Here is a 20,889-nt window from a genome sequence, read left to right on the forward strand (position 1 = left end):
TGTCATAGTATGCTTGGAGGATAATTTCAAAGTTTAAAATGAATACTCTGTTAATTAAAAGCTCTGAGAGTCCTACAGTAAAATATAGCTAAAAAATTAGTTTTATTGGCCAAGATTTACAAACATATATTCCCTTGAATCTTTTCTACAAATAATGTCAATAAAGCCATATAGAAATAGAAATAGTGAGTGATAACACATGAAATTAGAATTTCATCTTAAACACACACACACACAAACTCAGGGGTAATATTGGACTTGAAATCTAAGGCTTCCAACATTCTATTAGGATAAAACTTTTTCTATGGAGTGGCAGAATGGCAGAAAACACAGAGACAAACTGCTTGAAAAATAAGGGTTTCTTTGAAAAGAAGCATCAGCAAGCAAGACTCTGTAAGAACTCATCCATTAAACAAGCAACACAATACAGCTTGAAAAAAAAAGAAAAGAAAACTATATATTTACAAAGATTGTCAACTTTCCTCAGTTTTGTTCATGGAAAATTCTCATCTTCACACATAACATATACACAGTGTCAATTTCATATCCTCTAACATTAACATAGCAAAGTCAAGAGCAGCATTCTTTTTAATAGTGATTCCAGGCATATGGGAAGTGCTCTAGCATCTGTTATTTTAGAACTAGCAATGATCAGAGTAACTCATTTATTTTTGTTTAAATCAAGATATGAAGACCTTTTTTGTTTGCTTGCGTTTTTTTTTGCAGTGGAGGCAGCATGGTTTAGTTTCAATCTGATGGTGACTATGGAATGTGATGTGTTTTGTTCAGTCATAGTAGAAGCAAAACAAAGTGTTGATTTTCTTCCATGTGAAGAGGCTGAATTGCTTTCAAACAATGGAAATTATAAAACACCCTTATAAATGCATTTGACATGATTCTAACTTTCTAATTTTGGGTTTGTGAAGGAAGCTGACAGGCCTTCTCTAAGATAGGCCTCTATTGCTTCCAAATATTTCATTTTGACCATAGAGTGCCACTCCCTTCTTAGATTTGATTCTTTACCAGAGTTATGCTTTTTTCTTAGAAAATACTTTCAGCACGTGCTCTCTAATCTGTTTAGTCCTGACACCATAGATTACAGGGTTGAGAGCAGGGGGAATGACTACATAGAAATTGGCCAGAAGGATGTGGATATAGCGTGGTATATTCCGGCCAAACCTGTGGATCATGAATGAAAAAAATGCAGGAGTGTAGAAAGCCAACATGACACACACATGGGAACCACAGGTGCTGAGAGCTTTGAGCCGGGCATCATGGGAAGGAAGCTGAAATACAGCACAGAGGATCTGTACATAGGAGACGACAATGGCTACAATGTCGAACACCAAGATAGAGATAGCACATAAGCCATAGATGATATTGACCCTGATGCTGGCACAGGATAGGCGGGCAATACCCATGTGCTCACAGTAGGTGTGAGGTATGATTTGGTGCCCACAAAATGGTAACCTTAGAATGAGCGGAACAAAGACGATGACAAAAGTCAGAGGTCTCAGGAGGACTGCCAATGCAATGATGGTTACCACCTTGTTTGTCAGCACCAGTGTGTAATGAAGAGGGTTACAGATGGCCACATAGCGATCATAGGCCATGGCCACGAGCACAGCTGACTCCATGCCAGTGCATAGGTGGATGAAGAACATCTGGGCAAGGCAGCCCTCAAAGGAGATTTCTCTCAGCTTGAACCAGAAGATGCCAAGCATCTTGGGGATGGTGGATGTGGACAGGCCCAGGTCAACAGATGACAGAATGGCCAGGAAGAAGAACATGGGCTGATGGAGACTACTTTCAGTCTGAATCACAGAAAGGATGCTAGTATTCCCAAGTACAGCTGTCAGATACACAACAAAGAAAGGAAAACCAATCCATATATGCATATGTTCCAGTCCAGGTATCCCCAGAAGAAGGAAAGAGGAGGGATGAAATAGTGTGGCATTGAGTGAGGCCATCATTTGGGGATCTTTTTGTAGTGAAATATTTCAGAGACCAAGATCTTCTCAGTCAGAGTACATGTTTCATCCTACAGAGAAAATGAAGAAATCAGTGAAACTTGTACTATAACTGCTGACTTCGTTGCATCATAGAGGCCTGAAAGTCTATGAAATTTAATGGTAAAACATGGCCATAAGATTTAATGTACTTCCTCAAATCCATTCAATTGAATTTTATATTTTAGTTCAACAAACATCGACTGTGTATCTACCATATATGCACTGAGTTCTACGCTAAGACTGAATGCAAAAGATGAGTTAAACAAGGTATCTTTCCTGGTGGAACTTAAAATGTTGGTGGTTGAAAGAGTCATACAAATAGGCCACTCAAATTAATAAAATAATTTTAAGATAAGTTGTTCCCTTGCTACTTGGGTACACAAAATATTTCCTGAAAACTTTTTGTTATTATTTTATAGAAAAACTGGTTGATTCATGACTATATATTTTATATACAAGGTAAGAATACATCTTATACATAATGAGAAATATATGGTATGTGAATTATATCTCAAAAAAAGTTATCTTTTAAAAAATGACAACAATTATTATTCTGAATATACCACATTTCTAACTTAACCATACACAATACACTATTAAAAGGAACTATAACTGTAACAAGAACTTTGTAAGATAGTTTTGGATCTGTGCTGGCCTTTCACTATTTAAACCACCCAAAACTATTCCTCATATCGTAGTCATCTTCTGGTCTCTCCTTTCTTGTTAGTTCTAACATCATAAAATAACCTTTCATGAAGTTTTATCAGTGAAGCCATGGGAAACTTCATCTCTGGATGATCTTCTTAAATTGGGTCTGCTTAGTATGGAATGTATATTTCCCTCTTCATTTCTATTCTGACTGTAGGCAAATGGAGCCTGCTATTTGTGTCTTCCTGTCAAGACAGAAACACAGATATATATATATATATATACATACACACAAATGTTAATGTTCAGGTTTATAAAAGATCACAAAGTGGTCCAGTAAAATGAGTTAATTTATACACATCACTCTCTGAAACCAAATATACCATTATTTTTACTATACAAAGTTGTCACCACGATATATCACCTTAATAAGTCTGAGCACACAGTAACTGAATTGTTTCTTTCTCTTTCACACTCACATACTCTGTCTCTCAATAGAGAGAGAGATGGATTGACATATACATAAAAAAAGGGCCATATGCCGATGCAAAACGGAGACACTGCATTAGATAGGTAAACTGTATTAGAACAATATTTCTAGGCATGAAAGTGTGTGTGTGTGTGTGTGTGTGTGTGTGTGTGTGTGTGTGTGTGTGTGTATGTTGAAAGGGCACATTGCTGCTTGAGCCTTGGACACACTGCATGAAAAATTTCTACAAAGGAGACTTTGATCCCAGATACAGGAAGGAAATAAAACTGTGAATTAAGATAATTAGTCAAAAGCAAGCAAATTATAAAATTGAGAAAAAAGAAAAGGGATATGGAGAAAGAAATAAGAATTATGTAGGAAAAATACATAATATCAAGAAGGATGATGTTATAAGGAGTCATATTTATTTATTTATTGAATTTTTGAAATTTTATCTTATATTAGAATATAGCTGATTAACAATGTTGTATTAAGGAATGATATTTAAATTGAGGGGATTTGGGAAAGAAACGAAGTAGAATCCTATCATCAAATTTCTTTTCTGTGGCTTGAGTTCAGCTAACTTAGAGCTTACTGTTTGGGAAACAGCATAATATTTAGACATAGATATTAGGAATTGAAGCCAAATGCTATTGCTCATTGCCATTTGAATTTAATTAAATAATTATTTTTCTTTTAGTCTGAAATTCCTCCCCTATGAAATGAGGTTAAAATGTTGATATCACTGGTTCTTGCAAGGTTTACATGGGTCATAATGTGTTCATCAAAAGAGTAGCTACAGTTACTGATTAACCTATTGATGAGAACATGAGAAATAAACAACTATAGTGAACTGCATATCTCAACTTGTTAGGTAATTCTTATATTGGGGCAGACTTTAAATCCTGATAGTTCATTTGCATATAAATATTTTGATAGAGTTCCTTATATTTGTAATGAAGTACATCTGATTACCCTTATCCTTAGACATTTTCACAGATATTTGCATTACATACTTGGAGATTATCCTATTTGAAACGATTAGGACTATGTTCTAGTTGGAGGAAACTAGGAGAAGGCGATGGCACCCAACTCCAGTACTCTTGCCTGGAAAATCCCATGGATGGAGGAGCCTGGTAGGCTGCAGTCCATGGGGTCGTGAAGAGTCGGACACGACTGAGCGACTTCACTTTCACTTTTCACTTTCATGCATTGGAGAAGGAAATGGCAACCCACTCCAGTGTTCTTGCCTGGAGAATCCCAGGGACGGGGGAGCCTAGTGGGTTGCCGTCTATGGGGTCGCGCAGAGTCAGACACGACTGAAGCGACTTAGCAGTAGCAGCAGCAGCAAGTTCTTTGGTTGTGTTTTACTAGGATGTAACTGATGAGGGATCATTTCTGAATAATTTAAGTTCAATTATAGTTCTCCCTCTGTGTTGAATATAATCTCAGGATAGGGGCATTTCTCCAATCTTTATATTGGTTTTTTAGAAAGGGTTGATAGTGAGAAAGAAAACACAAAGAGAATTTCGATAGATAAGTAAATAGATCAAGAGTCAGGTTAGCAAAGAGCTCTAGTGCACAGAAAGAATGTCACAAGTATCAAAAGATATATGAGCTGCACACAGAGAATGTTTAATAATGTATTAGAAAAATGAAAGCAGTAATTGCTCAAGTGTACATAAAGGATTATACCAACACATTCTTATAGTCAGTTCCCTTATCCCCTCCCCTTAGTCAGAAAGCTTTGCTTGCTTCCCCCTATCCTACCACCTACCATTCTTTTTCTTGTGCTCAGCTGACCACAGAAAAAGATCTTCGTTTCTAAAAAGTAACTTACCTGAAGAGATTTCTGGAGAAGTTAGCATCCTTTTGAACTCCCTTTGCTTAGGTGGGAGGTTTTATGGTTTGGTAGACACAGACTCCAGAATGAGACTTTGGTTGTATTGGGAACACTCTAAGTTTGGGAGAGAGAACAATAAAGCTCTGAGATCTGAAATAACTCCTTTTTCAGTGAAATAGAACATCAACAGACATAAGTAGCCCACATCCTGATCCTGGACCTAGACTTTCAAATTCAGTATTGTTTATTTTCAAGGAAAAATTATTATTTTTTTGATATTCTAAAATTATTAAAAAATTTTTTCACAACAGAGTTCTTTGGATTGGTTCTAAGCTCTTCATCCTAACTCCTTGAGATGGCTGGGGCTGATCTGGCCCACATGATGTATAAAGCAATGGCTGCATTAAATTTGGATCTCTCTTCTTAGTATTGTATAGCTACCATTTTGATTTGATATTGGCCGATGCAGGAGACACAGAAGATGGGGCTTCAGTCCCTGGGTCGGAAAGATACCCTGGAGGAGGAAATGGCAACCCACTCCAGTATTCTTGCTTGGAAAATCTCATGGACAGAGGAGCCTGGCAGGCTACAGTCTTCAGTTCAGTTTACTCATGTCCGACTCTTTGCACCCCATGGACTGCAGCACGCCAGGCTTCCCTGTCCATCACCAACTTCCAGAGTTTGCTCAAACTCATGTCCATCGAATCAGTGATACCATCCAACCATCTCATCCTCTGCCATCCCCTTCTCCTCCTGCCTTCAATCTTTCCCAGCGTCAGGGTCTTTTCCAATGAGTCAGTTCTTTGCATCAGATGGCCAAACTTTTGGAGTTTCAGCTTTAGCATCAGTCCTTCCAATGAATATTCAGGACTGATTTCCTTTAGGATTGACTGGTTTGATCTCTTTGGAGTCCAAGGGACTCTCAAGAGTCTTCTCCAACACCACAGTTCAAAAGCATCAATTCTTCGGCGCTGAGCTTTATTTATGGTCCAGCTCTCACATCCATACATGACTACTGTAAAAACCGTAGCTTTAACTAGACAGGCTTTTGTTGATAAAGTAATGTCTATGCTTTTTAATATGCTGTCTAGGCTGGTCATAGCTTTTCTTCTTTTAATTTCATGACTGCAGTCACCATCTGCCGTGATTCTGGAGCCCAAGAAAATAAAGTCTGGCATGGGCTACAGTCTATGAGTGTGCAAAGAGTCAGACATGACTGAGTGACTGAGCACACGTGCATGCACCTGGAGATAGCATCAGATCACACAGGTCGAAATCCATTCCTGCAAGATTTCCCCTGCCCTACTTCCAATACCAGTCACAAGCCCAGTTATCACCCCTGCTTCTGACAGACCAGCATACAGACCAGATTGTAGGTTGATTGTAAACTCTAAACTCACTCTTTTGACTTCAGTGGCAAATTTCAAGTTAAAATTATTACTTGTACATTTGACTGACTGATTATAAATCAGAGATTACCATGACCTTCTCCTTGTATGCTTGTATACTAAGTCACTGAAGTTGCGTGCAGCTCTTTGCAACCTCATGAACTGTAGCCTGCCAAGCTACTCTGTCCATGGAATTTTTCAAGCAAGAATACCGGGATGGATTGCCATGACCTCCTCCTTGGGTTCAATTAATTTGCTAGAGCAGCTTACAGGATTCAGAGAAAAAATTTACTTAAGAGAACACTGCTTTGGTCCCTATTTCTAGCACAGAGTCTCTAAAACCCTTGGAATTTAATGCCCTCTTTAGGCATACTACTCTCCTCAAATTTCCACATCTTCATAAACCAAGAAGCTCTCTAAATCCCATCATTTGTGTTTTTATTGGAGCTTTATTACACAGATAATGTTTGATTAAATCATTGACCATTGGGGATTGAACTCAATCTCTAGCTCACCTCTCCTCCCAGAGGGTGAAGATGGAAAGTTACAGTCCTCTTAATTACAGGATTGTCTCTGCCAGCAACCATCTCCCCCACCCACACCTTCATTTTAGGTGAGGACCTAAAAGTCAGTCCATTAACATAAAAAAGACACTTTTGTGGCTCTTATCATTTAGGAAATTCCAAGAGTTTTAAGTGCTCTGTGCCAGAAACAAGGACTGAAGCTGAATACTTCTTATTATAAATCATGATATCACAGTCCATGTACAAATTGCCTTATCCTCACAATCTCAATTAATTTCTATTGAGATATAATTGACCTAAAACATTGTGTTGGTTTAAGGTGTAGAACTTTACTCAATACACTTACATACTGTAGTATGATTATTACATTAGTGTCGGTAATACTCTGTCACATCATACAATTATCTCTTTTTTATGGTTCAGTTCAGTCAGTTCAGTCGCTCAGCCGTGTCTGACTCTTTGTGACCCCATGAATCACAGCACACAAGCCCTCCCTGTCCATCACCAACTCCCTGAGTTCACTCAGACTCACGTCCATCGAGTCAGTGATGCCATCCAGCCATCTCATCCTCTGTCAGCCCCTTTTCCTCCCGCCCCCAATCCCTCCCAGCATCAGAGTCTTTTCCAGTGAGTCAACTCTTCGCATGAGGTGGCCAAGGTACTGGAGTTTCAGCTTTAGCATCATTCCTTCCAAAGAAATCCCAGGGCTGATCTCCTTTAGAATGGACTGGTTGGATCTCCTTGCAGTCCAAGGGACTCTCAAGAGTCTTCTCCAACACCACAGTTCAAAAGCATCAATTCTTCGGTGCTCAGCTTTCTTCACAGTCCAACTTTCACATCCATACATGACCACATTTTTATGGTGAGAATATTTAAAAACTAATCTGTTAGAGATTTTAAAGTATGTATGCATGTACTCTAAGTTGCTTTAGTAGTGTTTGACTGTGCAAACCTATGGACTGTAGCCTTCCAGGCTTCTGTCCCTGGGGATTCTCCAGGCAAGAACCTATGGAGTAGGTTGCCATGCCCTCCTCCAGGGGATCTTCCCAACCCAGAGGCTGAACCCGCTTCTCTTATGTCTCCCATATTGGCAGGTGGGTTCTTTACCACTAACACCACCTGAGAAGCCCATTTAAAAGTATATAATACAGTATTATTGACTGTAGTCACTGTACAGTGCATTAGATACCCAGAATTTATTCATCTTCTAATTACCAGTTTGTAACTTTGACCAACATCTCCTCAGTTCTCCCATCCTTAGTCCCTGATAACTACTGTTCTACTTTCTGTTTCTATGAATCAACATCTTAGATTCCCCCATATAAGTGATATTATATAGTATTTGTCTTTCTTTGTCTGACTTATCTCTCGCTTAATGTCCTGATGGTGCATCCATGATGTCAAAAATTACAGGATTTTCTCCTTTATTTTGGCTGAATAATATTTCATTGTGTATATATACTGCATCTTCTTTATCCATCCTCAGTGGGCAAACAGTTAGTTTTTTTTTTTTTTCATATCTCAACTCTTATGAATATTGCTTCAAGAAACATGGGAAAGCAGCTATCTTTTTCAGTATCATGTTTTAATTTATTTTGGATATATACACCAATAAGATTAAAATGAAAGAATGGTCAACGGTTTCATATGTTGATGAGAGTTGTATTATGATGAGAGCAGGGGCATTTGCTTCGGTTTGGTGACCAGAGGTCATTTATCAACTTGACTAAGGCTATTTCAGCCTTAGCAGGATGTTGGGTAGGATAAAGAGAATAGGGATGAGCTGAGAAAAATCAAATTATACGCTGTATTGTGCTGGCATAATCCTTTTCACATGTATTTAGATAATTCCAGATGATCTACAATCCTCAAAGGGTGATATTATTCATTCACTTGTTTTCCAGTTCTATAACCAGACATTTGTATACTTTCCCACTTGTAAGTTCTAAGATTTCAACTCTCACTTAGGGATTTCCACCTGTTTCACAGTGTTATAAGGTTCTGAACTAAGTATCTAGTATGGGAACTTTCTGCTCTTCTCTTTGACTTCACTGGGGCTCAATTCCTTTTGGCAGTAATACCTCAATCTGCCAACACAATTGGATAGTTGCCATAAAGTTAGGACTCTGTCCCTCTAAGTTGAAGTATCAAAATACAGCTAGATCTCTGTCTTCCTTCTCTTTCTTAATACTTGCTGGGTTCCAACAACTGACTTAGGTAGTGCTCTGGCTGCAAATATTCTCACAGCTCTCCTCATTACTAGCCTTTATGCTTAGCAAAAGATTTTCCTTCCAAATAATTACCTCTTCCTCCCCTCTTTCTTCTAGGTTTTTGTTAGTGTGTTTATTTTGTGAAATACAAAAGTGGGGAGACAGTATGCATTCAGGTGTATTCAGGTAAAACTCAAAGGAATTTGAAGGAGAGAACAAGTGTGTTCCTCAGAAGAATCTGGAAAAAGTTGTTTAGAAAAAATAGTTTGAGAGGAAAAGGGGGACCATTTATAAAGTATGTTCATCACTTTAATTCCTAGTTGTGATGAAAAGTCATCATAGCAAATAGTTGAGGCTAGAATCTGCATGTAGAATTAAAATGCTTCAGTAGAAGATGTAGAAGCTGTACAAACAAATGCTCAGAGTCTAATCATAGCTGTTCTATAGTTTGTTCAATGGCATTTCTAAACCAGGTAAGGGCAAAATCAAGGGCCAAGCTGATTCAGCTCTCTGTGAGAGGTCTCTTCCTGGCTTGTAGACATCTGCCTCCTTGCTGTCCACATATGGCCATTTCTCTTCTTAAGTGAAAGTCCCTCAACCATTTCCAACTCTTATGACCCCATGGACTATGCAGTCCATGGAATTGTCCAGACCAGAATACCGGAGTGGGTAGCCATTCCCTTCTCCAGGGGATCTTCCCAACCTGGGAATTGAACCAAGCTCTCCCGCATTGCAGGCAGATTCTTTACCAGCTGAACCACCAGGGAAGCCCAGGAATACTGGAGTGGGTAGCCTATCCCTTCTCCAGCAGATATTTCCAACCCAGGGATTAAACCTGGGACTCTTGCATTGCAGGCAGATTCTTTACCATCTGAGCTACCAGGGAAGCTCTTCTTATGAGGCAAATAATCCTATCATGAGACCCCCACCCTCATGACCTGTTCCAACCCTAATTACCTTCCAAAAACCCCATCTGAAAATACCATCACATTGGGGGTTAGAGATTCAACACATGAAGTGTCTATAAACTTTCAGTCCATAGCAGTCCCTGAACTTGCCGGATATTATGTATGATCCTCAGTCTTAACCACTGCTGGCTGCAGAATTTGAGAAGCCCAGTGCAAAGTGAAGTTCCTGGGGTTGTTAGGACATTAGAATAGGAAAAAGGAGTACAGAATGGAGATGGCTAAAAGACAAAGAAGGGAAAAGCCCAAAAAATAGAAAGGAAGGTCCAAGGACCTAAATGAGGACCTCAGGTAAAACAAACAGCCCTCCTGGCTAGCCCAATTTACATAGGGCAGGCCCAGGGGGAGGAGGAAAAGACATATAATAAGAGGAGCCAAAATTCAGGAGGAGGGACTTCTCTTCTCTTCTCTCCTTTTCTCTTCTCTTTTGGGTCAACCTGCCCTCACACCTCGAGGATGTGTTTTCCTTTGCTTTCTAAATGAAACTGAGCTGTAACACTGTTCCATCTGTTGCTTCAAATTTTTGCTGCCATGAGGCAAAAGAGAGGAAATTACACACTCCTTACAGAGTCCTTGTTGAAAATGCAGGAGGGAAATAAAAGAGCTTTGTTTTTCTTTGATAGTGTTGACTGGGAAAAAAAAAAAAGACATGTAACCTAAAAGTAGAGAGTTCTTTTATTTGGTGGAAATGTTTAGGACTCTGAGCCCAGGAGTCAGCACCCTAATAACTCAGAAACCTGCTCCAAGAAGGCAGAAGGGGAAGTCAGGCTCTGTGCTACTTTGCAACAGAAGGAGCTGGCAGTCTGAACATCAAAGATCAGTGTTTAGCATTCTTTGTATGGGAAGATGCAAGCCTCTGGGCTCACTGAATTTATTCCTTTCATATGTACCTCAGCTATCTGGAGCCAATCCTGTTTCCCTGGTCACCTTTTGAAGTGGCAGATGGCTTTCTCTTGCATTCCCCAGCTCCTCTGAAGTCATCTTGGGGTGGTGGCAGCAGAATCTGCTGGATCAGAGTTTGGGGATCCGTCATTCACATTTGGAGGCCAGAAATTGCTGATGGTGGTGACATTTCGTATTGATTGGTAATGGCAGGAGATATTTTCATTTCACAGCGATTTCTCTCTTTCAAGCATTTGTGGTGTTCTTTTTTTTATCTTCTGTTGTTCTTTCTTTGGGGTGTGAGGATAACTGTTGGGTAAGAGAAAACTTGCACAGGAACACAGGGCCCCTGTCTTCTGAAGTAGAGTACTGGTTACCAGTGTGGATAACTTCAGATTTGAAGCAGGCCAAGGGCAAGAGAAAGCAGCAGCAGTCTGTGGGCCAGGGTAGGGTAACAAGTGGCAAAATATCATTCTTGGAAGATAGGAGGAATATAGCAGGTGTGAATGTATATGAGTCTGACACAATGGGTATATCAGGTATGAAGGTATATGTCTGATTTCAAACCCTATCATCTCCCTCATTTTCACGTAAGATTTCAGTTCCAGAACATAAAGTCAAAGATTGCTGTCATTCAGTCACTCAGTCAGTGCAGTGTCCAACTTTTTGGGATCCCATTGCCCATGATCTGCAGCACTCCAGGCCTCCCTGTCCTTCACTATGTCCTGGGGAGTTTGCTCAAACTCATGTCTATTGAGTTATTGATGCCATCCAACCATCTCATCCTCTGTCACCCCCTTTACCTCCTGCTCTCAATGTTTCCCAGCATCAGGGTCTTTTTCAGTGAGTCGACTCTTCGCATCCAGTGGCCAAAGTATTGGAGCTTTAGCTTCAGCATCGGTCCTTCCAATGAATACTCAGGACTGACTTCCTTTAGGATGGACTGGTTTGAACTCTACTGTCCAAAGGACTCTCAAGAGTTTTCTCCAGCACCAGAGTTCAAAAGCATCAATTTTTCGCCTCTCAGTCTTCTTTATGGTCCAACTCTCACATCTGTACATCACTACTGGAAAATCCACAGCTTTGAATAGATGAGCCTTTGTTGGCAAAGTGATGTCTCTGCTTTTTAATATGCTGTCTAGGTTTGTCATAGCTTTTCTTCCAAGGAGTTAGTTTCTTTTAATTTCATGGTGGCAGTCACTGTCTACAGTGATTTTGGAGCCCTAGAAAATAAAAGTCTGTCACTGTTTCCAAATTCAAAGATAGAAGTGTTTTAAAAACTCAAGCACAGCAAATTATTAACCCCCACACATTGGACCCTCTTTTAAAAACAAGATCTTGAGTACTGTGGGTATTGGTCAAATACCCATAAAATGTTTATTGGCATTACATAGCCTCTGCAAGTCATATCACTGTGATATATTAGTTAGTTGCTATTTCTGAGGGAAAAAAAAAAAAAGCAAAAGGACTGTGTAAGTCAATAAATGCACTAATAAAGTTTTTATCTTTATGTAATAATTAGACTTGTTTGAAACATCTAAAACACATTATGAACATCTACTTAAAATTATTGATATATTTGAAAAATTCATTAAAATTTTATTAATTCTGCCTATTGAATATAACTCAAAATTTGATTGCAGGGTTAAAGTCAACAAGACCAAGAGTCTCAGGTGGTGCTAGTTGTAAAGAACCCGCCTGCCAAGGCAGGAGTTGCAAGAGATGCAGGTTCAGTCCCTGGGTAGGGAAGATCCCCTGCAGAAGGAAATGGCAGCCCACTCCAGTATTCTTGCCTGGAGAATTCCATGGACAGAGGAGCCTGGTGGTATTCATTCCACAGAGTCACAAAGAGTTGGACACGACTAAAGCAACTTCACAAGCAAGCAAGCAAAGTCAGTAAAAAGAATTGGAGTAAATTATTAGGTTTGAGGTTAACTATGAATGAGAAGTGAGTTACTATAGTAAAACATAAAGAACAATTGAAAAATAAGTAAAATAAAATGAAGAGGTTAAATAATAGATCCACTATCGCTTTTAATTGGTAAACATATAAATAAATAAATAGTACAACAGAAGTGTTTTATCATGAGAGTCATTGATTTGGAACACAGAATTGTACTGTCTCCTTAAATGAAGATCTGAGATGGTAAGAGAATGAGCTCCATTTATTATTGTATGATGTAAGATGGAGCAGGTTAATGAAAGGTTAATGGAGATTCACAAGGTAATCAAGAAACCTCACTTTTTTCTGTCTTCTTTTTCTTAGTAATTATGGCTTTCTAATCATGTCTCAGGACCAGATTAGAAACTAGAATCCTCAGAGACCTTATGTCCTTTTACAAAACTGGCTCTGGGAGGTTTTCTCTGGAAAATCTCCTCATAAAGACTGAGCAGACTGAGACAAAACAGACAGGATTTGATCTTGGTTTTCAGTCTGGTGAGTTTGTTTAACTTTTGGTTTAATATTGAAGTATAGCTGAGTAACAATGTTGTGACAGTTTTAGTTACTGAGTCTTCTCTGTCCCCCAACTCAGACTGCATCTATAGGACACAATGATGGGTGAAAGGAAAGAAGAATGGAAGAGAAAGAAAAGAAATATGGGATAAGTTTTGAGGAAAGGAGGCAAATGATGGAGTTTAGGGAAAGAATTTAGGAAGGACCATATAATCCTAGGCATTTAATTGGATTTCAGCCTAAATCTATTCAACATACATTTAAGAAAAAAAAAAAAATGTCTGCCTGATATCTAAAGAAAGGTGGATATCTAGTATCTTTGGAATACAGTTCAAAGTGTTTTGAAAGAATTATATATTCTAAATAGAGATTAATTTTAAGGATTTATTTACACTTCTTATTTCTATTTTCTACATGAAGAAACTGAGGTACAGAGATGTTAAAGTTCTTGTGCAGACCCACACAGCTAAGAAGTAATACTTCTTACTTTCTCTCAACTCTAGAGTGAATACTCATGAAGCTGGCTTTTAACACAACTAGTCTGAATGTAGAGCTCATGCTCTTATACACTGAAAAGTACTGTGCTATAAAAAATATAGATGGTTTAAACCATCCCAGTTAGGATGCAGCCAAGGTACTATATTTAATGACATTTTTAGAAATAGAATCAAGTGTTGATCTGTTTTCCATAAGTGGGGAAGGGAAAAGAGCGATGCTCATATTTCTGGATGGGCCAAGTCACTGAATAGTAATACCATTTACTGAGACTGATAACAGCACAATTAAGATGAAGTTAGAGTTGGAGTTTTGTAGAAGCAGGATTCAGGATTAAGTTATAGAAATATTTTATTTGTAATATTTTTTCATGTGAAAATGTGAAGGTAGTTACTCAGGAATTTGGTTATATGAATCTGAATTTGTCATAATCCTGAGGAAGTAATCTTTATTATAAAGAAAGTTTTTAAAGCAATGGATGTGGATAAGATTATTTAGAAATATTAAATTAAATGAGAAATAACAGGAGCTAAAGCTGATATGGTTAAGAATCACCAGTATTTACTAAATAATCAGAGGAACAGATGTCTTTAAAGGAAAATGTGAAGATGAAAATAGAAATAAAAGATGAAATGTTCAATATCATAGGACTTATCATTCTAGAGCTTACAAAACTACATTTATAGAATTTCCTCACACAATGATGACAATTACAGGGAAGCATTTGATCTTGCTATTGAGAGGTGCTATGTATGTATGACTTATAATTTTGAGAAACTCTATTCCATTTTATTTTAATACCCCATGGTCTGTCCTTGGAGTTCTCCAGGCAAGAATACTGTACTGGGTTGCCATTCCCTTCTCCAGAGATATTCCTGGTCCAGGGGTCAAATCTGGGTCTCCTGAATTGCAGGCAGATTCTTTTTACCATCTGAGCTACCAGGGGAGCCCTTTAAGAGTAGATTACATGATTGAATTCAAATATTGATATAGAACTTATTTCCCTGTTTGTGGAATAGCTTTATGAATTTTTAGAAATTTATTTCCTTTGAATATTTTTGTTTTTTAGTACCGCATCGGATTATATACAGTTGATCTTTGAATTTTGTGAGTCTAATTGTACTTTTATTTTATTTTTTTCAATTATAAATGATATAGTACTACATGATCCAAGGTTGGTTAAATCGGAAAATGTGAAACTGCAGAAATGGAAATGTAACAATAAAGTTACGTTATTTTTTATTGCAAGGAAATTTGGTGCCACAACCCCCAAATTGTTCAAGGGTCAACTGCATAACATTTTATTCATGATTGCACAAACCTCAAATTTGAAATGTTTCAGGACAGTTTCCAACACAGAACACATCCAGTAATGTGCATTTAATGAATAACACATGAAACTATTAACAAGATTAGAGCTCAGATTATATCTAGCCTAGGATGTCTTTATGACCATTAATCATTTTAATATTGATTTCTTAATTTATTAAATATACTGTACTAAGTGATATCAGGGATACAAAAATGACATATATTATGTCAGCACTAAATCATTCATATTTTGTAAATATTTTATTGAACTTTCATATCCATAAACAAGGTACACATCATAAAAGCATGGCTCAATTTTTTACAAAGTGATTACATTTGTATAACCAGTGTATAAGTAAATAAACAGACATTATCAACACCCTGGGAGTCCCACTCATGCTGACTACCAGTATTCCACAAAGTAACAATTATCCTGACTTCTTAGACTCTAGAATAGTTTTTACTATTTTTAACTTTTATATAAATAGCTAATTTCTTTCTCTCATCATCATTTGGTAATATACCTACATGTTAGGACATGCAGTTGTAGACTGTTCATATGTACAGTATTTCACTATATACACTACTAGCGTACACTGTTTAAGAACACAGAAGAAAAGGATATTTAGTCTGTATGACGTCATTCACCATTACCCTGAGTATATATCTCAGTTATGTCTTGAAGGGAGTTTTTAAAATTTGTTTGATGGAACTTTCCATTATTGTTTATGTGCTTTTGTCCATCAGAGGCTTGGACATAACACTAATATTTTTACCAACTTAAATCCAAGGGAGTCAAGGACAAAATATCAGGGTGTTCTCATGGTAACATCAAATGGATAGAATACCTCTGGGCAGGAATGAAAGTTTGAGATGGTTTAAACACAAGATTGTAGGTGTCCTCAATTTCAGTGGCAAGAACCAAGATCACTAACAACCCTTCCTTCAACGCATCCATCTCACTGTAAACTGTTGTCCCATCTAAACTGTTGTAATTCCTGAAGGCTTGTCAACAGGTAAAGACTACCTTTACTATCCCCTCCCACTTTCACATGCCCATAGATGTTACACGTTGTTCTTGGGGTTTTACAAAATTTGCTCTTTAACAATCAGCTAAGCAAAACTATTGAATGTTCACAGGAGCGTTAAAGTTTCAACTGACTCATTTGAAAAGACCCTGATGCTGGGAAAGATTGAAGGCGGGAGGAGAAGGGGACAACAGAGGATGAGATGGTTGGATGGCATCACCGACTCAATGGACATGAGTTTGAGTAAACTCTGGGAGTTGGTGATGGGCAGGGATGCTGGTGTGCTGCAGTCCATGGGGTTGCAAAGAGTCAGACATGACTGAGCAACTGAACTGACTGACTGAAGCAAAACTATTTAATGCCCACAGGAACATTAAAGTTTATATAGCTGACAAGTCAGATCTTAACTCTTTTCTGTATACTCCTCGTTTCTACTCTAATTTGTGTCTGTGTGTGTGTGTATGTTTGTTCCTTGTCTAGCTGTGTCTTCCACTTGGTTTAATCATACCACTTTCTGGCTACTTCCCTGATATTTACCTTCTGTACCACCATAGGGTATGATTATATATGTCCAGGGAGATATAATTTTCACTTAAATTATTATCAATCAAATAATATAGTATTATTCCTTCCTTCTTAGAAAAGCCAGAGAAGTAGCTTATTTTTACCCTTTAGCAATCAAATCTACCCTTTAGTACTCAAAGTAAACTGTCATTAGCTTTTAAACTGTTGCATATTTGTATACTGGAAAAGAAAGGAAAATGTTTTTGATTTTTTGTTTATATTCACCCATGGAATTTACAGAACAACTTGCCTCCATAAATGAATTTTATTTTCACTCCTCCTGTCATTCATTGCCATACCCTTTGAAAGTATTTACAAGTAGGTTGTAATGATATAACCCTAGGGAAATAGACTTTGTTTCTGTCACAACTGCCACAGAGTGCCTCCATCTGCTAACTTTGCTCCTCTTCAGGTTTACCATTCATACTCAACTGCTTCTTCCATATCATGTTTATTACACTCTTTTTTTCCCATCTTTATATCAGCACCCAGATAATATCCTGACTTACTTACTGAAAATGTGGTTGTAATTAGTATTGCTGCCATGGAATCTTCAAATAATCCGAAGAGAGACTTTTCACTACAAAATAATTAAACACATGAATGCATAGATGCTTTGGAAATCTCCTATCAAATGTTATAACCAAACTACGTGAAGATGTAAAGAAAGATATAGGGAACCTTGAAAATGATTGAATTGTCATGTGCCTAATTTAACAATATTCCTAATTTTTTGTCTCTCTCATTTTTTTTTTGTCTCTCTCATTTTTGAATGGCATTTTGACATCTAGTTTAAACTCCTAAAATCGTGACTGACTCAGCTGTAAATGAGAAATACTAGCATATTTTATTCAGGTAGATGTTGTGGGTTTTAAAAATGATTGTGTATTTGTATAATATGTGTGGAATGTTATATGTTTGTGTGCAGTAAAACATAGATAAGGCATAGCTTTTATTTCTATTTTTTTTTCCATTTTCTTTCACTACTTTTCTTTCTAGCTTAATCTCCCAGATAGTCCTTTGAAAACATTTTAAACTTCTGATAATCTTTTAAACGCACTGAATTTTAGACAACTTATATTTAAAATGTGCTTTTCTTAACAGGTTTTTTTTTTTTTTTTTCAAATATTAAGTGTAATTTTTGCAAAAAGTCTTACAAATAGTAGGAGCATCTCAATAATTGGTAGTTGATGTTGCTGTTTTCACTATTACCCCTACCTTATTTTATAATATTCATGACTAAATACTAATGAATGAATCCACTTTATATTTAAAGTAATTTTTAATATTTTGTTATAAATTTTATTGAATCCACATGCTTTTTGAAATGTTATTATCTGTCCTGTGTATTAAGCCTTGTGTTGCCATTCGATCAAGTGGAATTCATGTCCATAACTGTATTTAGAGACTGCAGAACTTTTAAATGATCAAAATGAGGGTTGTCTGTTGGTAATGACTGTGATAATGAGAGAAGGTAGCTAATGAAGTATTCTTATACTACCTTTAGGTCGTCAAAGCTACAGAAAACTATCTGGTGGCCTATAGACTGTGTGAGTCTACAGTTCTGAAGACATATGCATTGCTCAGCAGGATGTCCCTTCCCAATGATACCCAGTTTCACCCCTCCTTCTTCTTGTTGCTGGGAATCCCAGGACTGGAAGCTCTCCATATCTGGATTGGCTTGCCCTTTTGTGCTGTGTACCTAACTGCACTGATAGGGAACTTCACTATCCTATTGGTGATCCAGGCTGAGAGCAGTCTACACCAGCCTATGTTCTACTTCCTGGCCATGTTGGCTACCATTGACTTGGGTCTCTCCACAGCTACCGTCCCTAAGATGCTTGGGATCTTCTGGTTTGGTCTCAAGGAGATCCTCTTTGAAGCGTGCCTCTCCCAGATGTTTTTCATTCACAGCTTCACACTTATGGAGTCAGCAGTCCTCTTGGCAATGGCTTATGACCGCTATGTAGCCATCTGCAACCCCCTCCAATATAGCACCATCCTCACCAACAGGGTTGTTTCTGAGATTGGCCTTGCTGTTTTAGGGAGGGCATTTATTTTTGTGATTCCGTTTGTATTTCTCATTTTACGATTGCCATTCTGTGGGAGTTATGTCATTCCTCATACATATTGTGAACACATGGGTCTTGCTCGCCTATCTTGTGCCAGTATCAAGATCAATATTATTTATGGCTTATGTGCAATTTGTAATCTAGTGTTTGACATCATAGCTGTTGCCCTTTCTTATGTTCAGATACTCTGTGCCGTTTTTCATCTTCCTTCCCATGAAGCCAGACTCAAGTCCCTTAGCACCTGTAGTTCTCACGTTTTTGTGATTCTTGCTTTCTATACACCAGCCCTCTTTTCCTTCATGACACATCGCTTTGGACAAAATGTTCCCTGCTATATCCATATACTCCTGGCCAATCTTTATGTCATAGTACCGCCAATGCTCAACCCTGTCATATATGGAGTCAGAACTAAGCAGATTTATGACCATGTAAAGAAAATATTAAAACTGAAACAAAGAAAAAAGAATGACATCTAACTCATATGAGGCTAAATATGCAATTTCATGAAATGTAGAAAAATACTTTTTTCATAAAAATTATGCTAAATATGCATCTATATTGGGTCTCTTTTGTAAATATTTAACTGCCATGAAATTAAAAGACACTTCCTTCTTGGAAGAAAAGCAATGACCAACCTAGACAGCATACTAAAAAGCAGAGAAGTTACTTTGCCTATAAAGGTCCATCTAGTCAAAGCTATGGTTTTTCCAGGAATCATGTATGGATGTGACAGTTGGACCATAAAGAAAGCTGAGCACAGAAAAATTGATGCTTTTGAACTGTGGTGTTGGAGAAGACTCTTGAGAGTCCCTTGTACAGGGAGGAGATCAAACCAGTCAATCCTAAAGGAAATCAGTCCTGAATCTCCATTGGAAAGACTGATGCTTAAGCTGAAGCTCCAATACTTTGGCCACCTGATATGAAGAACTGACCCTTTGGAAAAGACCCTGATGCTGGAAAAGATAGAAAATGGGAGGAGAAGGGGACGATAGAGCATGAGATGTCTGGATGGCTTCACTGATTTGATGAACACATGTTTGAGTAAGCTCCGGGAGTTGGTGATGGACAGGGAAGCCTGGCGTACTACAGTCCGTGGGGTCGCAAAGAGTTGGACACAACTGAGTGACTGAACTAAACTGAACTGAATTGCATTTAATTTCCATCAGCTCTTCAGACCACTTATCAGCATTCAGTGCTGCATATTCTTTGTCCCTTGTAGTTACATCAAGTAGATGATATCATTTTTTTTATTTTTCTCAATATCTGGTTGATATGTTTATGTCAGAAGAATGAAACTAGATCACTTTCTAACACCTCACACAAAGATAAACTCAAAATGGATTAAAGATCGAAATGTAAGACCAGAAACTATAAAACTCCTAGAGGAGAACATAGGCAAAACACTCTCCGACATAAACCACAGCAGGATCCTCTATGATCCACCTCCCAGAATTCTGGAAATAAAAGCAAAAATAAACCAATGGGATCTAATTAAAATTAAAAGCTTCTGCACAACAAAGGAAAATATAAGCAAAGTGAAAAGACAGCCTTCCGAATGGGAGAAAATAATAGCAAATGAAGCAACTGTCAAACAACTAATCTCAAAAATATACAAGCAACTCCTGCAGCTCAATTCCAGAAAAATAAACGACCCAATCAAAAAATGGGCCAAAGAACTAAATAGACATTTCTCCAAAGAAGACATACGGATGGCTAACAAACACATGAAAAGATGCTCAATATCACTCATTATTAGAGAAATGCAAATCAAAACCACAATGAGGTACCACTTCACACCAGTCAGAATGTCTGCGATCCAAAAATCTGCAAGCAATAAATGCTGGAGAGGGTGTGGAGAGAAGGGAACCCTCCTACACTGTTGGTGGGAATGCAAACTAGTACAGCCACTGTGGAGAACAGTGTGGAGATTCCTTAAAAAATTGCAAATAGAACTACCTTATGACCCAGCAATCCCACTACTGGGCATACACACTGAGGAAACCAGAATTGAAAGAGGCACATG

At 37.9% G+C, this 20,889-nt stretch overlaps 2 protein-coding genes across 2 annotated transcripts; one reads left to right on the plus strand and one right to left on the minus strand.

The window, feature by feature from the left end:
- Positions 1 to 1,028: 1,028 nt before the first annotated feature.
- On the minus strand, positions 1,029 to 1,973 carry LOC120876661 (olfactory receptor 52E1-like). Its single transcript, XM_040258633.1, has one exon. The coding sequence runs from the start codon at positions 1,971 to 1,973 to the stop codon at positions 1,029 to 1,031; it is 945 nt and encodes a 314-aa protein (XP_040114567.1).
- A 16,412-nt stretch (positions 1,974 to 18,385) lies between these two features.
- On the plus strand, positions 18,386 to 19,342 carry LOC120876662 (olfactory receptor 52E2-like). The gene has a single exon (XM_040258634.1). The coding sequence runs from the start codon at positions 18,386 to 18,388 to the stop codon at positions 19,340 to 19,342; it is 957 nt and encodes a 318-aa protein (XP_040114568.1).
- The last annotated feature ends 1,547 nt before the right edge of the window (positions 19,343 to 20,889 follow it).

Source organism: Oryx dammah, unplaced genomic scaffold (assembly GCF_014754425.2).
Source record: "Oryx dammah isolate SB20612 unplaced genomic scaffold, SCBI_Odam_1.1 HiC_scaffold_17, whole genome shotgun sequence".
In the NCBI taxonomy this organism is placed as follows: Eukaryota; Metazoa; Chordata; class Mammalia; order Artiodactyla; family Bovidae; genus Oryx; species Oryx dammah.

Excerpts from the sequence above, each read along its gene's own strand:
- LOC120876661 (XM_040258633.1), bottom strand. The coding sequence starts at position 1,973 with ATGATGGCCTCACTCAATGCCACACTATTTCATCCCTCCTCTTTCCTT.
- LOC120876662 (XM_040258634.1), top strand. The coding sequence starts at position 18,386 with ATGTCCCTTCCCAATGATACCCAGTTTCACCCCTCCTTCTTCTTGTTG.